Source organism: Sus scrofa, chromosome 13, assembly GCF_054392235.1.
Source record: "Sus scrofa isolate SSC_HxYL_T2T_F1_AM1 chromosome 13, Sscrofa_HxYL_maternal_Yorkshire_Landrace_v2.0, whole genome shotgun sequence".
Lineage (NCBI taxonomy): Eukaryota > Metazoa > Chordata > Mammalia > Artiodactyla > Suidae > Sus > Sus scrofa.
Window position 1 is genome coordinate 30,792,306 of NC_139395.1, and position 16,227 is coordinate 30,808,532.

A 16,227-nucleotide genomic window follows, 5' to 3' on the forward strand; every position below is an offset into this window, starting at 1 on the left:
TCCCATTTCATCATTCTCCCCAGTGTTTCCTCTTTGGTAACCATAAGTTTGGTTGCAAAATCTTTGATTCTCTTTCCTCACACTCATTCTTGAGCATTTTTATTTTGAAATATTCTTGGCAGCTGAAATGACTCTTAGGCTAAGCCTCAGACTAATATCAGCTATTTTATGGGCATGCCAAATCCTCTGTTCATTTATTCTGTTTCACTGAATATTTTTTTTTTTTGGCCTCACTCTATACACCCCGCACATACACACACCCATTCACATGCACACACATACAGAGGCACACAATCAGAGAACAGTATAGGCAACTCTTGTGCCCTTATCAGATTATACTTAAGTAACAGATAAGTGACATGAGTCTTTGTTTCTTATTTTTAAAAGAAGCTTGAATATTTATTTAATCGCTATTTATCACATGTTAGTGAACAGTCAAAATTTAAGACACTATCTTTGAGAGAGACAAGGTCCCATAAGGAATTAACATGAGCTTGGAAATCAATTGCAACCAGGTTCAAACCTCATTCACAACCTTCATTCATCCATGTAGTCAACATGTATTTCTTGAATACCTCTGAGTGCCAAGAATGGTTGAGGTAGCTGGCACTAACTTCATGCAGGCTCTATCACGGCTTTTATTACGATCAATTTTTTTTTTTTTTTTGAGATGAGAAAATTAACTTTAGAGATAAACTTTTCTGTATTTCCAAGCATTTTGTGTTCCTCGTTCTTGCAGCAGACCCATTGAAGAAGGAAGAACATATTTAATAACTATGTAGTCATCTAAATCAGCTTGCCAGTTGCATATCCAATCTCCAAAGTAAACTCTAAAAAATAAGTGAGTTACTTTATGTTTAAGGATACTGTGGCATCTTTCCTGACATGTTAAGGGCCAAAGATTGAGGTCTGTGGTTTCAACCCTGGATTCAACCAGGGTCATAAATACAAGTCTGACCACAAACACACATTCCATCAGTGCAAAAGGGATGCAGCTATTTCCCAGTACTCACCAGGGGTTTTGTGTTTTCACAGGGTATGGTTTTGTAGATTTTGACAGTCCGGCAGCTGCACAGAAAGCAGTAGCATCTCTCAAGGCAAATGGCGTGCAGGCACAGATGGCCAAGGTAAGGATGGTGTTTAGATTCTGATTTTGTTTTCTTTTCATTTGTGATCATATGTTTCTCCATTGCCTTGAGCTGAATCACTATTGGAGTTTATAACAAGTTGGATTATGTTTACTTGTTAAGGAAAATTTGAAACCCCATTATAGACTTGGTTTGGAAGAATCTGGACAGTTTATTTCACTGATTCTTTGTGTATATCTATTAATGTCCTCCTTTATTGTAACCTCACTAGTGATGTAAGGTCACTTGTGAAGTGCTCTGTTTCACCTGAGACAGGAGATGTGTAGTGTGTTGTGTGTATGAGTGTGTGTACTGGGGGCTCTTACCAGTAAACAGTTTTGAAGGAGTATAGCTCTCAACAAGATGTTTTTGATAAACTACATGCTTAAAAATTGCTCACTGTCATGTTTGGGAAAGCCAGTCACTGAATAATAGTATGACCTGATCTGTGCAGAGAAATGATATTAATAAAAGTATATGTTGTCTGTATTATTAGAATTTCATTTTGTCCTTTACAAATAGTTTTCCTAGATAGCAATTGCTAGATATTAATAATTTCAATATATTGTCATTGTAATTGTTTTGTAAAACGAGCAGACTGAAACTTTCTACTTGAAATTATCATGCATTTTTATATTCAAGAAAGTAAGTAAAATCACTTGCAATAGTTTTGTATCCTGATTGTAGTAGTAATTACAAGAATCTACACATATGATAAAATGACCTATTCTACACTTACTGTCAACTACCTGGTTTTGATAATTGTACTAAAATATGTAACCTTTGGCAAATCTAGGTGGAGGGCATATGGGATCTCTCTATACTATCATCCTGTAAATCTATGATTACTGCCAAGTAAAAAGTTTAAAAAATCAGTTGTAGGAATGGTTGGTACCTATTTCTTTTAAAATAATGGTCATTTTGGAATTTACATGCAACTTAAATATTCTGATTACTATTAGTGAATTTGTTGATTTTTGGATTCTCAGAAGTTAGGTAGATGAGCCAATAAATCTTAAAATTCTGATCTATAGCATTTATTCCATATTTCTGTTATTCTTGCTCTTAACTCTTCCCACAGAGGGCTAAGTTACATTGACTGAGCTGTCAAATTTTTGGTCATTGGGATTTGATTATCATTGCTAAACATCTCTGAAAACATTTTCCAGTTTCAACATCAGATAATTAGAGGTGGGATATATGGTTTTCTTCATCTATAGTAGTCTTGGAGAAAGCTGATTCCACCCATATCTGTTACCCCTTTTTGTGTGGGTCACTTCCCATATAGATTACATTGGTGGACTCATTGCCCTTTATGACACATTAATTGGTTTTCAAGGTGGGATGAATTAGAGTTTGAATTCTTTCAGCTGTGTAATGCATTTTTCAACATGATTGTGCCTGGAAGTTTTGAATTTGGTCATGAACTAAGACTGATGAAGTTAATCTTGGTAATTAATAAGGGAACTACTTCCCATATCTTTGTTTAAATGTTACTTGACAAAAGAGTCGGGGTGCTTGGAAACTTAAGTAGTGACTTCTTACACCCAGCAATCAAAGGATAAAATACAGTTGTTAGGTATATGCAAAATACAAATTGAATTTTAAGTCAAAGGCAAGACCTATTGACAAGAAAATGATTATAAAACTGCTTTCAAAAAACCCTTATTATTGGAAGATTTTTGATCTATTCTGTGGACGAACTACCAAATTTTTGAAATGGCTAGATTGTAGCAGTTTAGAACTAATGATTAAAGCCAGCATAATCTCCACTTTCAAATATTTTCAGAATATACACACACACATATGTATGTGTGTGTATTTGTGTGCATGTGTGCATAGTTGTTGGATGAAAAACCACTGGCTTCTTTCACAATGGGAAAGAAAGGTGTCACTACCTGTATAACTACTGAGGAAGCATGGCGACTATTTCCCTTCTGTTTCTCAGCATTCTGGTGCACAAGGAATATCTCTCTCTTTCACACACACATACACACACCAATCACTGACATCCCACTTAAATAAGAAGTTATCGAAGGGAAAATACTTTAAAGAGCTTCTAAAGTGATTAATTTAGTCAGCATCTTGACCCTTGTCCATGCCAAATATACACAATAAGGAGATTTTAACTGGGATCCTTAAAGGCAGTTATTTTATCTCTGGAGTTACTTAAAGATCTCTGCCTTATCAATTGTGCTCTCTGTGGAGGAGATTCTTACTCCCCTTTTCCTCACAGATATTTTAATCTAAAGCCCAGAGCTGCAGATCCACATCTGCCTACTGGAAAAGTTTCAACAGTCAATGACTCTATAATTTAACTACCCAGAAGCAAATAAATAGTCTCCCTTTGACAATGAAATGGAGCAGGCTTGACCACCTGTATTAGCAGATTTCTCACTGTGCTTTTGGATTTCATGGCCTTTTTTCCCTTTGTCCTGGTGATAACTGTTATTTATTATCATATAAACCAGCAGTCTGCAGAGTGTGTGAAACACGCACTATATTTTTGCCATTTAAGTATCTACTGAATTGCTGCCTGCATCCTTGTTCTTATCCGTATCCTACACTGCAGGTAGTAGTGCCACATTTTAATGACTCCAGGATTTTAAAGCAAAAATGCTACAAATAACCTAGGTTCCCAATAGCAACCTGGAGCATACATGAAACTCTCCAAGTGAATTGCTTTATTGAGCTAACTTATTCCAATGTGGGCATATGAAAAATTCAACAGATTTGTCAGCTAAGAGGAATTAAACAACAAATCATCCAGTAAGTGGTAATTTATTAATAATGTATAACCATTAACAGACTAACATTTTCTATAACTTGCTGTTCTGCCAAAAAGGGTTTTTAGGGATCAAAGGATATGTTTCTTTCAGGAGAACAAATTTAAAATATTTTATTAATACATAGTGGTTAAGAGCGTAGGTTTGGAGGGAGATAAATTTGGCCTTGAATCCTGGCTCTAATACCTCCTGCCTGTATGACCTTGGTTAGTTATTTCAATATCTCTGAATTTCTTCAGTAGTAACACTTAGGTTATCGGACTGCTGTGAAAATTAACTTTAAAAAAATGAATTTAACATAGTCATTAGATTATACTAAAATTCAGTATTCAATAAATGTTAATTATCCAATAAATAGAGTTAGGCATTAAATTTAAATTTGTTACTGAACTTTCTATAAATCCAGATGTATGCTTTAAGTGTTATTTTTTAATTAAAAACCAGTTTCTGGAGTTCTCATGGTGGCGGAGCAGGTTAAGGACCTGTCGTTATCTCTGAGGTGGCTTGGGTGGCTGCACAGTGTGAAGGGATGGATTTGATCCCCAGCCTGGCATGGTGGGTTAAATATCCAGCATTGCTGCAGCTGTGGCATAGATCTCAGCCATGGCTTGAATTCAATCCCTGGCCCAGGAATTTCCATATGCTGTGGGTGTGGCTGAAAAAGAAAAAGAAAGGAAGGAAGAAAGAAAACAGTTTCTTGAGAAATACAATCAATAGGATCAATCAACAAACATGTATATGTATATACATATACACAGATACTAGTTGGGTTTGTTTCTGCAGCACCACAATGGGAACTCCAAAAACACAGACATTTTTACTGCTTGCTAAGTGTCAGGCATTGTGTTAGGTGTTGGAGAATCAAGATTGAATAAAGCGTGTTTCTTATTCTGAAATTTTAGTTTATGCCCTGTGATTGCTGTAGTTCTAGATTGGGAGTATTGGCTTGGCTCTTCTTGCCAACTTCAGAGTATTTAGAAGAAAGTCATCGGCCAAGGAATATGTCTCTATAAGTGTAAAAAGAAAAGAATTGAGAAAAACCAGCTAACAGTAGCTCACCTTGTAGGTATAGGTATTCATTTTGCCAATTAATAAGAAAGGTATAGATAAGCAATGAAGGGCAAACGTTTTGGTTGTCATCAAAGGTCAAGGCTGCTCTGTGATCTTTGTATATGGCTTTCATCCATACAGTTACATGTTTGTTTCTAAAGCTAAAGATAAGGGCAAAAGGCTGAAGGATCACATGGCCGATTCTGTCATTTTAAAAGCATTTCCAGAATCCTAGCTCAGGAGCTTGTGTTTACATCTCAGTGGCCAAAACTGAGTCAAGGGATTTCTCCCTTAGCTGCCAGAGATTCTAGGATGGAGAACATTTGAGGTTCTTGACCTCTAGTAGAGAAAGTTAAGAATCGTTTATCTACCTGGCTCTCCAACATCCATAAAGACATTCTTCCCATTCACATGTTTTGGTGACATGTATTATGTGGTGCAGAAGGGAGCCCACCTCTAAGCCTTACCCTGTCACCATATCTGAGGATGCCTTTGTGTCCAACAGTCCCAGCATAGCTGTTCCCCTGGCTTTAGCAACTCAGAGCTTCATAGAATGACAGAGAAACATCAGGTTACATGAACTCAAAGGAAAACTACTACTTATGAACAGAGAGGATGCAAAATAAATAGTAGTCACTGATACAAATCAAGTATGATACGACTGACATATATATCGAATTCTGCCAGGCAGGAGTAGAACTCTTGCTTTGTCAGTGTAGGGAGTCCCTTGGATAACCAATCACATATCTGCCATCCAGATGGGCCTCCTTTGAGCCATCCCTCAGGGCCTAATGGAGGCCTCCCTGGAGGCTGCACAGCTTTAGAAACTGAGTTTTTCTGGATGTAAATTTAAAGGCTCCAAAATGACTATACGTATTCTACAGTCACCAGTTACTTCCAGCCAAGCCTTCAGTTATCTCAAGCTTAGCAGGCCTGTTTCTGTTTGCTTTCGTTGATGCCTTTCTGATGAAAGGCCCACAGAGAAGGAGCACTCCTTCCTCTCGGCCTTTAGATAAAGCTTCCTCAGTAGTTCCCTGTTGTGGCTCAGTGGTAAAGAACTTGAATAGTATCCATGAAGATGTGAGTTTAATTCCCTGGCCTTGCTCAATGGATTAAAGATCTGGCGTTGTCGTGAGCTGTGGTGCAGGTCGCAGGTACAGCTCAGATCTCATGTTGCCATGAGCTGTGGTATAGGCCGTCAGCTGAAGCTCTGATTCAACCCCTAGTCTGGGAACCTCTATACATGCCACAGGTGTAACCCTAACCCCCCCCCCAAAAAAAAACCCACTTTATCAGGTCTATGACTCTGACCACCATGCCAGTTAGCAAAGATTTTTCACGCTGCTGTGGGATATATGGAATATGTCAAAGCTAAGTGATCACAGAAGAAATCAAGTGTCCAAGAGGATGTCAACTCTTAGGAATATTATGGTCAATCATGAGACTAGTATAAAAATGCCATTTTAACCATGGTGGAGAACCAGATTGGTGCCAGAAGAAAGGAATTCTTTTTACAAATCAATGACCTTAATAGTAGTTCTTTTTTAGAAAAAAATCAATGATTTTTTCCTCAAGCTCAGAAGAGGTAAAATTTAAAAAAAAATCAATGAATATAGAAAAATAAATTATAAAAATTCAAATATGTATATGTCATTTCATAGGAAAGATGTTCTCTGACCAATTTATCTGACATACATCCTGGCCCAACCTTCAACCACTATCCTCATCACCTACTTAGGATCCCTAATGTGTCTTAATTGTCTCTGAACCATTTACTACTACCTAATGCCTCTTTGTTTCTATTCTGCCTTAAGCCAGTCTAATACGATGTTTACAAAACATTTTTTGGTTCACTGCTATGTCTTCATCCTGTAGAACAAGCTTGTTGCATATTACATATTCAACATAGATATGCTGAAGATCTAAGACAATGAAAGAGACTCCTACCTAAATTCCTGGCTATAGCTCTTACTCTCTTTGTAAACATTTTGTGATTTAGACAAATAGGACTGTCTAGGCTTCTCTGATCCTTTAATCTTGCTGCAAACAAAACAAAACAAAAAACCACACATGGACATTATTCTTGGGATAATAGAATCCCAAGAAAACACTTGCCCATCATTGTAAAATATACTGACTGGTTGCTCCACCCAGTCACAGAGTGTGTTACGAGAAATTTCTTTAGAATTCAAAATAGAGCAGGCTTTTTAGTGAGCTAACATAATTTGGGCTTTGTTATGCTTTGTATCTTGCACCTTCTTCTTCATAATAGAAGTGTTGGATACATCTCCTTTATTTTTTGTGGGGGTTCTCTGGTTTCAATTCATCCAATAATATGTTTCTCAGCAGCTTTTTGCATATGAGCCAAATTCTGATTAAGGTGATAAATATTTTCTTCCAACCCTTCACCTTCTTCAGATAATGTTATTCTGTTGTGCTGGTTGATGTAAAACCATGACAAGATAGCCTACACCACTGTGGCGGAATGTACTTTAAATAGCTCTAATTCCAAAGAACAGCGGTCCAGTGTTGGTTTCAGCACAGTTCATTACTCTCAGACGGCGATTCCCTTGTAATGAATACAGAGCTCTAACTCGCTTCCTAAAATCAGTGTGTCATGTGCTCCTGTGGAACATGTTTCCAACTGAAGAACATCTCTAACAACAAGTATCATTTTTCTCATGAGTTTTGAGTTTTTGAAGTTGTTAGTACAAGAAATACAACTGGTTGGTCTTCTTAATTTCAATTTAATTTTTGTTTTATATTGGGATGCATTTGATTTATTATGTTGTGTCGGTTTCAGGTCGACAGCAAAGTAATTCAATTACACACATGCATGTACTCATTCTTTTCCCATATAAGTTAATGGAGAATATTGAATAGAGTTCCCTGTGCTATACAGTAGGTCCTTGTTGATTATCTGTTTTATATAAGATTGTATGTACATACTTCCAACAGTGAACAGTGAAAAGCTGAAAACATTTACTCTAAGATCAGCAACAAGACAAGGATGTCTACAGTGATTGGTCTTTTACATGTCTGCAAAATATTTGTGAATGTCTGCTTTGTTGGGTATATCAATTTAGGCTCGATTATTTTCCTGATCCTCATGATGAATTCAGGTACACAACACCCAATTTTGAAATTGTCAGAGTTGACTTTTATCCTATGCGTTAATTATTTGAAAGATTTAAGGCAGAATCTCCTGAAGTTAAATATTTGCATTAGCCTCTACAAACAATTTACATAATCTGCTATGGGTGCTCCCAGTTTCTGGAGGGCTCCACTGTATCCTCCCAAGTGAAACAGTAGGTAAGTGCCCTCATAGATTTCTCTGCTTTCCTATATTTTAGCAAAAATAAAAATCAATGAAAAAAGTTGCCATAGTTTGTCATGAGTTGGTATTGCTGCTAAGTGACCACTTTTATTTTTTAAACATGGCCACACCTGCAGCATATCAAAGTTCCCAAGCTAAGCACTGAATTGGAGCTACAGCTGCTGGCCACAGGATCTGTGGCAATGTAGGATCTGTGACCTAGGCCACAGGATGCAGCAACACCACTGAGCAATCCTTAACCCACGGAGCAAGGCCAGGGATTGAACCCACATCCTCACAGTGATAATGTCAGATTCTTAACCCACTGAGCCACAATGGGAGCTCAAAGACACTTTTTTTTTTAATGCAGAATATATGTAGATTACAAGTTTTCTTCAATTTGCAAGAATTTTCAACTTTCATTCTGCCTCTCCAAAATGAATGTGTCCACAGGCTATCTCAATCAATAACTCATTTCTTGATCGACTGTTGAGAAATCTAATAAAGGACAATTTATGGTTTTAATAATTTGTTCCTAAAATTGAAAGTACACTGTCCTTTTTCTGGTCACTGTTGTGGACTGAAAGGGCCTAAATAAAAACATCACATTGTCCCATGTAGATTCTGATCTGATTGAAGAAGACAAATAAGAAAACTCTTGCATGAATGACTGGTAGTGCTATGTTAGGAAAACGTGGCTTAGGTTTATGAGGAAAACAAGTCTTTTAATATTGAATGTCAAAGTGGATTAATCCACTTCTAGCACAGCGAGTGCTAGAGAAGTACAGGCCTCCTTGCAAAAGGATCAGGCCTTGTCTTATCACAATACCTAGAAGAAAATAGTGAATGTGCTGTCTGCTGGCAGATAGATCCCAAGGTGAAGGCAGGGAATAGCTTATGGAGTTCTTGCTCTTAAACTTACCAGTCGGGTCAGTTGCTATTCCCCCATTTGAGAATATTAAGAAAGTGGGCCAGGAGTTCCCATCGTGGTGCAGAGGAAACAAATCCGACTTGGATTGAGGTTGCAGGTTCGATCCCTGGCCTCTCTCAGTGGGTTAAGGATCTGGTGTTGCCAAGAGCTGTGGTGTAGTTCGCAGACATGGCTTGGATCCTGCATTGCTGTGGCTGTGGCTTACGCCTGTAGCTGTAGCTTAGATGCAACCCCTAGCCTTGGAACCTCCATATACTGTGGATGTGGCCCTAAAAAAAAAGGAAAAAAAAAGAAAGTGGTCCAGTAAGAAGAGGGTTGGGAAGTTTACCCCAATATCCTTCAGTGTGAAAATACAATGTGAAGGAATGGAAACTTTCCTGGCCCTTATTCCTAGGCAACTCTTTGTGCACTTATTTTGCACTGTACCCTAAAGAAATAAGTGGATGAATTGGAAAGTTAGAACTATAGAATAATTAACATCCTCATGGATAAAGCTGCTAAATCATGAGCCAGCATCCACCTTCTGTGTCTGCATTTACTGGTGTGCTCTGCAGCTTCCCTCAAGTCCTTTAACTCTGTCTACTGTAATAGAGGCAAAGGAACAGAAAAGAGGATGCAGAGTGTAAAGGAAATTATATTTCTGGAGGACCTGCTCCACGTTAGCGTTTTTACATTTATTATCCTGTTAAATCTTCATTACGTTCCTGTGAGGTAGATGTTACTATCCCCATTTTACAGAGGAAGAAACAGGGAATGACCAAGTTCACGATGGTAGCCACCAGTGAAGCCTGGATTTGAACCCAAAACTATCTGATTCCAAAGCACATTCTTTCCAAAGGCGTCATAAGGATGCTAATGCTGTTCTGGGGCTCTCTCAGTGCTCTTAGCGCTTGTATTGAGAAATGATTTGTATAAGTTTAAGGCGTATGACATGATGGTCTGATAGACTTATATACTGCAAAATATTTACCATATTTACACTGTATGGTTAGTTAAAAACTCCATCACTTCACATAATTACCAGTTCTTTTTTTGCAAGGAAAACATTTATGATCTACTCACTTAAGCCACTTTGAAGTAATTATATGGCTTTATTAACTATAATTTCCATGTTGTACATTCGATCTTCAGAACTTTTTATCTTATACTGGAAGTTTGTACACTTTGACCAAAATTGCCCCTTTACCCCAGCCCTACAACCACCGTTGTATTCTCTGGTTCTGATTTTCAGCTTTTTTTTTTTTTTGGCTTTTTAGGGGTGCACCTCTGGCATATGAGATTTCTCAGGCAAGGGGTTGAATTGGAGCTGCAGCCGCTGGCCTACACCTCAGCCATGGCAACGCACAATCCAAGCCACATCTGAGACCTACACCACAACTCATAGAAACACCAGAAACCTTAACCCACTGAGTGAAGCCAGGGATCCAACCTGCAACCTCATGGATTCCAGTCAGATTCGTTACTGCTTAGCCATGATGGGAATTCCCAAGTTCAGCTTTTTAATACTCTACATTTAAGTGATATCATGCAGTATTTTCTTTCTCTGCTTGACATATTTCACTTAGAATAATGTCTTAATGGTCCCTCCATGCTGTCACAAAGGCAAAATTTCCTTCCTTCTCATGGTTTTTGTTCCTCAGAATTGCTTTGGAAATTCTGGGCCTTTTGTGGTTCCATATAAATTTTTGGATTGTTTGCTCTAGTTCTGTGAAAAATGTTGTGGGCAATTTGATAGGGATTGCATTGAATCTGTAGATTGCTTTGGGTAATATGTTCATTTTTACAGTATTAATTTTTCCAACAAAGGAGTGTGGAATATCTTTCCATTTCTTTAATGTCTTCTTTAATTTTCTTGATTAATGTTTTATAGTTCCCAGCATATAAGTCCTTTATCTCCTTGTTCAGGTGTATTCCCAGGTATTTGATTTTTCATGGTGCAATTTTAAAAGGTATTGTATTTTTGTATTCCTTTTCTAATATTTCATTGTTAGTATACAGAAAAGCAGTCACTTAAATAAGCCAGCATACAGATCTAAACATGAAGATGTTAAAAAAAAAAAAGACATCAAAATCATAAAATGTGGGCAAGGGAAGTAAGGAAAAATGGATTCTTTTTTTATTTTAATGACGTGTGTGAGTCTATACGACTATCAGGCAAATGAAAGCAGATATAGGAAGTGTTTAACCTGCTTAAAAATCAGGGCAACCACAAATCAAAACCGAACATCATATTCACAAAAAATGAAAAGTACTTAAGCATAAAATAAATGAAAACCATCAAACCAAAAAAAGAAAAGGAGAAAAAAGAAGCATAGAATCAACTGGAAAACAAGGTTTAAAATGGCAGTAAAAACATATCTATTGATAATCACCTTAAATGTCAATGGACTGAATTCTCCAATCACAAGACACAGAGTAGCTGATTGGATAAAAAAGCAAAAACCTACAATATTGTGTCTATAAAAAACCCACCTTAGGACAAAGGACACATATAGACTGAAAGCGAGGGGATAAGAAAAGGTATTTCATACCATTGGACAAGACAGGTAAGAAGGAGTTGCAATACTCATATCAGACAAAATAGACTTTAAAACGAAGGCCATAAAGAAAGACAAAGAAGGATACTATTTAATGGTTAAAGGATCTATTCAAGAAGAGGATATTATAATCATCAATATATATGCCCCTAATGTAGGAACACCCAGATACATCCAACAAATACTAAGAGATATAAAAGGAGAAAATGATGGGAATTCAATTTATTGAATGTTAACAGCCCACTCACATCAATGGACAGATCCTCTAGACAGAAAATCATTAAGGCAAAAGAGATCCTAAAGGACACAATAGAAAAGTTAGATTTAATCGACATTTTCAGGACATTACATCCAAAAAAAAATTCAGAATATACATTCTTCTCAAGTGCACTGGAACATTCTCAAGAATTGATCACATCCTGGGGCACAAAGCTAACCTCAACAAATTTAAGAGTATAGAAATTATTTCAAGTATCTTCTCTGACCACAATGGCATGAAACTAGAAATCAACCACAGGAAAAGAAATGAGAAAAAACTTACTACATGGAGACTAAACAACATGCTACTAAAAAACCAATGGGTCAATGAGGAAATCAAGAAGGAAATTAGAAAATACCTTGACAAATGATAATGAAGATACAACCACTCAAAATCTATGGGATGCCACAAAAGCAGTGCTCAGAGGGAAGTTCATAGCAATACAGGCCTTCCCCAAAAGAGAAGAAAAATCTCAAATTGACAACTTAACCCACCACCTAAATGAATTAGAAAAAGAACAAACAAAACCTAAAATCAGCAGAAGGAAGGAAATCACAAAGATCAGAGAGGAAATCAATAAAATTGAGATTAAAAAAAACAATAGAAGAAATCAATAAAACCAAAAGCTGTTTCTTTAAAAAGGTAAACAAAATTGACAAACTTCTGGCTAGACTCACCAAGAAGAGGAGAGAATGAACCCAAATAAACCAAATACGAAATGAAAAAGGAGAAGTCACAACGGATACTGCAGAAATACAAAAATCCGTGTGAGAATACTATGAACAACTGTATGCCAACAAATTTGACAACCTAGAAGAAATGGACAACTTTCTAGAGACTTACAGCCTGCCAAAACTGAATCAAGAAGAAATCGATCAACTGAACACACTGATCACTAGGTATGAAATTGAATACATCATAAAAATGCTACCTGCAAATAAAAGCCCAGGACCAGATGACTTCACAGGTGAATTCTACCAAACATACAACTTGCACCCATCCTCCTTAAACTTTTTCAAAAGGTTGAAGAAGAAGGAACACTCCCAAAGACATTCTATGATACCACCATTACCCTGATTCCAAAACCAGACAAAGATACCACGAAAAAAGGAAACTATACTCCAATTTCTTTGATGAATATAGATGCAAAAATTCTCAACAAAATTTTAGCCAACTGAATCTAACAACATCTCAAAAAGATAATATACCACAACCAGGTGAGATTCATCCCAGGTTCACAAGGTTGGTTCAACATATGCAAATCAATCAACTCACATACCACATTAACAAAAGAAAAGTCAAAAACCACATGATCATTTCAATAGATGCAGAAAAGGCATTTGACAAAGTCCAACATCCATTCATGATCAAGACCCTCGCCAAAGTGGGTAGAGAGGGAACTTTCCTGAACATAATCAAGGCCATTTATGACAAACCCACAGCAAATACAATACTCAATGGAGAAAAACTGAAAGCCTTCCCACTAAAATCTGGAACAAGACAATGACACCCACACTCACCACTGCTATTCAACATAGTACTGGAAGTCCTAGCCACAGCAATCAGACAAACAAAAGAAATAAAAGGCATCCAAATAGGAAGAGAAGACGTAAAACTGTCACTGTATGCAGACGACATGATACTATATAGAGAAAACCCTAAGGACTCAACCCAAAAACTACTTGAACTGATCAACAAATTCAGCAAAGTAGCAGGATATAAGATTAACATTCAGAAATATCTCGGCTTTTTGATGACAGCTATTCTAACATGTATGAGATGATGTCTCCTGGAATGTTCTATATTTGTCTGTTAGATGCGTTTGGACTAAGGTGTAGTTTAAGTTGAGTGTTTCCTTATTGATTTTCTGTCTAGATGATCTATCCACTATTGAAAGTTGGATTATGAAGTCCCCTACTATTATTGTATTGAACCTATTTCTCCCTTCACAAGTCAGAATTTGCTTAATATATATTGGTGCCCTGCTGTTGGATGTATATATATGATTGCAATATATTCATGATGTATTCACCCCTCGTTATTATATAGCGACTTTCTTTGTCTCTTGTTACTACTCTTGTTGGTTTAAAGTTTATTTTGTCTGTTATAATTATCCCTTGTTCTCTTTTGATTTCTACTTGCTATATATATATATCATCCCTTCACTTTAAGAGTGTTTCTGTGTCTTTAAAACTGAAGTGAATCTCTGGTAGGCAGCAGATTTGAATCCAGCCAGCCACAGCCACACTACGCCTTTTTTTTTTTTTTTTGAGTTTGTCAAAATCAGATTTATTATAACTTTAAAGGAATACAAATTATAATATATGTTTTAAAAAATTGGCTTCACCTGTAGCATGTGGAAGTTCTTAGCCTGGGGATCAAACCTGAGCAACAGCAGTGATAACACTGAATCCTTAACCACTAGGCCACCAGAGAACTCCAATGATATATTAAAATATACTTCTTAGCTTAACTTTTTTCCAAATTAAAACATTACCATGCTTTATATTTCCTCATAACAGAGTGAAAATCTTACATATTTGTAAATATTAGATCGTTGAAACATCTTTTTCAAGATTCTAGTCTGACTAGTGTTGTTAATGTTTTTTGATTAGTGAATTTAATCCATTTACATTTATAGTAATTATTAAGTAAGCACTTAAACTGTCACCTTACTTGTTTTGGCTGTTCTAAATTGCCCTTGTACCTTTCTTCCTCTCTTGCTGCCTTCCTTTGTGAATTTATGATTATCCGTGGCAGTTATGTTTTGACTCCCTTCTCTTTATACTTTGTGTGTCTACTGTAGGTTTTGCTTTGTGGTTACCAAATGCTTAGATAATATATCTTACAATGATCTATTTTATGCTGATAAAATTTAACTTCAATTTCATACAAAAACTCTCCCTTCCTTTTATGTTTTGATGTCACAATTACTTCTTTTTATATTGTGTGCTCACTAACAAATTACCATAGATATAGTTGTTTTTAATATATTTGTTCTTTAACTTTTCTACTAGAGTTTGGTGGTGAACACACTGCCATATTATAGTATGAGTCTTCTAAATTTGACTGTATGTTTACCTTTACCAGTGCATTGTATATTTTCATATTTTTTCATTTTAGCATAAAGAACTTTTTTGCAGATTTTTTTGTAAAGCAAGTCTACTAGTGATGAACTCTCTCAGCTTTATTTTGAGTAAAAATTTATCTCTCCTTTATTTTCAAAGGACAGCTTTGCCAGAGAGAATAGTATTAATTGGAAGTGTTTTTGTTTTTGTTTTTTCTTTATTACTTTGAATATATTTTCCCCCTCTCTCCTGGCCAATAAGATTTCTACTGAAAAACCTGCCAATAGTCTTATGAGGGTTACCCTATAAATTGCAAGCTTATTTTCTCTTTCTACTTTTAAGATTCTTTTGGTCTGTTATTTTTGACTGTTTCATTATAATATGTCTCAGAGAAGGTCTTTTAGGTTAAGTTTGGGGGTCTCTGAGCTGCTCCAAATCTCTCCTCCGATTTTGGAAATCTAAGAAATTATTTCTTTAAATAAAGTTTCTGCCCTCTTCTTTCTCTCTTCTTTTGGGACTCCAAAAATTTGCAGTTTTTTGCTTGATGGTGATCTATTGTTTACTTATGCTGTCGTTATTCTTTTTATTCTTTTTTAATTTTTCTCCTTTTATTGTGTACTTCTAAAAGTCTTGCCTACTTCACAGTTCAACTTCATAGTTTTTTCTTCTACTTGACCCAGTCTGCTGCTGATGATCTCTATTGCATTTTGTTTCATTTATTGTATTCCTGAGCTCCAAAATTTCTGTTTGAAGTAATTTTTAATCTTTAATGTCTCATTTTATTCACTCATTATTTTCCTGATTTAATTGAGTTGTCTTTCTGTGTTTTCTTATATATCATTGATCTTCCCTGAAACAGATTTTGGGGGAGTTTCCCGGTGGCCTAGCAGTTACAGATGTGGCATTGTCATTGCTGTGGCTTGGGTTAATGCTGTGGCTTAGGTTTGATCCCTGACATGGGAACTTCCACAAGCCATGTGTAAGATAAAAACAAAAAAAAAAGCAGCCATATTGAATTTTTTGTTAGATAAATTGCAGATGTCCCTGTTGGTGTTGGATATTACTCTGATCCTCTAATGATGTCATATTTTCTTGATTTCTCATATTCCTTGAAGTCTTATGTTGCTATTACTTTATTGTTATTTCCCCCAAC

The 16,227-nt window shown here is 36.3% G+C and overlaps 1 protein-coding gene across 38 annotated transcripts in view; it reads left to right on the forward strand.

The window, feature by feature from the left end:
* Positions 1-16,227, forward strand: part of RBMS3 (RNA binding motif single stranded interacting protein 3) — a 1,488,242-nt gene that overhangs the window by 1,048,379 nt on the left and 423,636 nt on the right. For all 38 annotated transcript variants that reach the window (XR_014822551.1, XM_021069971.2, XM_084987319.1 and 35 more), the window contains one exon: positions 1,036-1,127. Coding sequence is in view for 37 of the 38 variants with exons in the window: in XM_021069971.2 (XP_020925630.2) it covers positions 1,036-1,127 (92 nt within the window). In the remaining variant the exon portion in view is untranslated. The remainder of the gene's footprint in view (positions 1-1,035; positions 1,128-16,227) is intronic.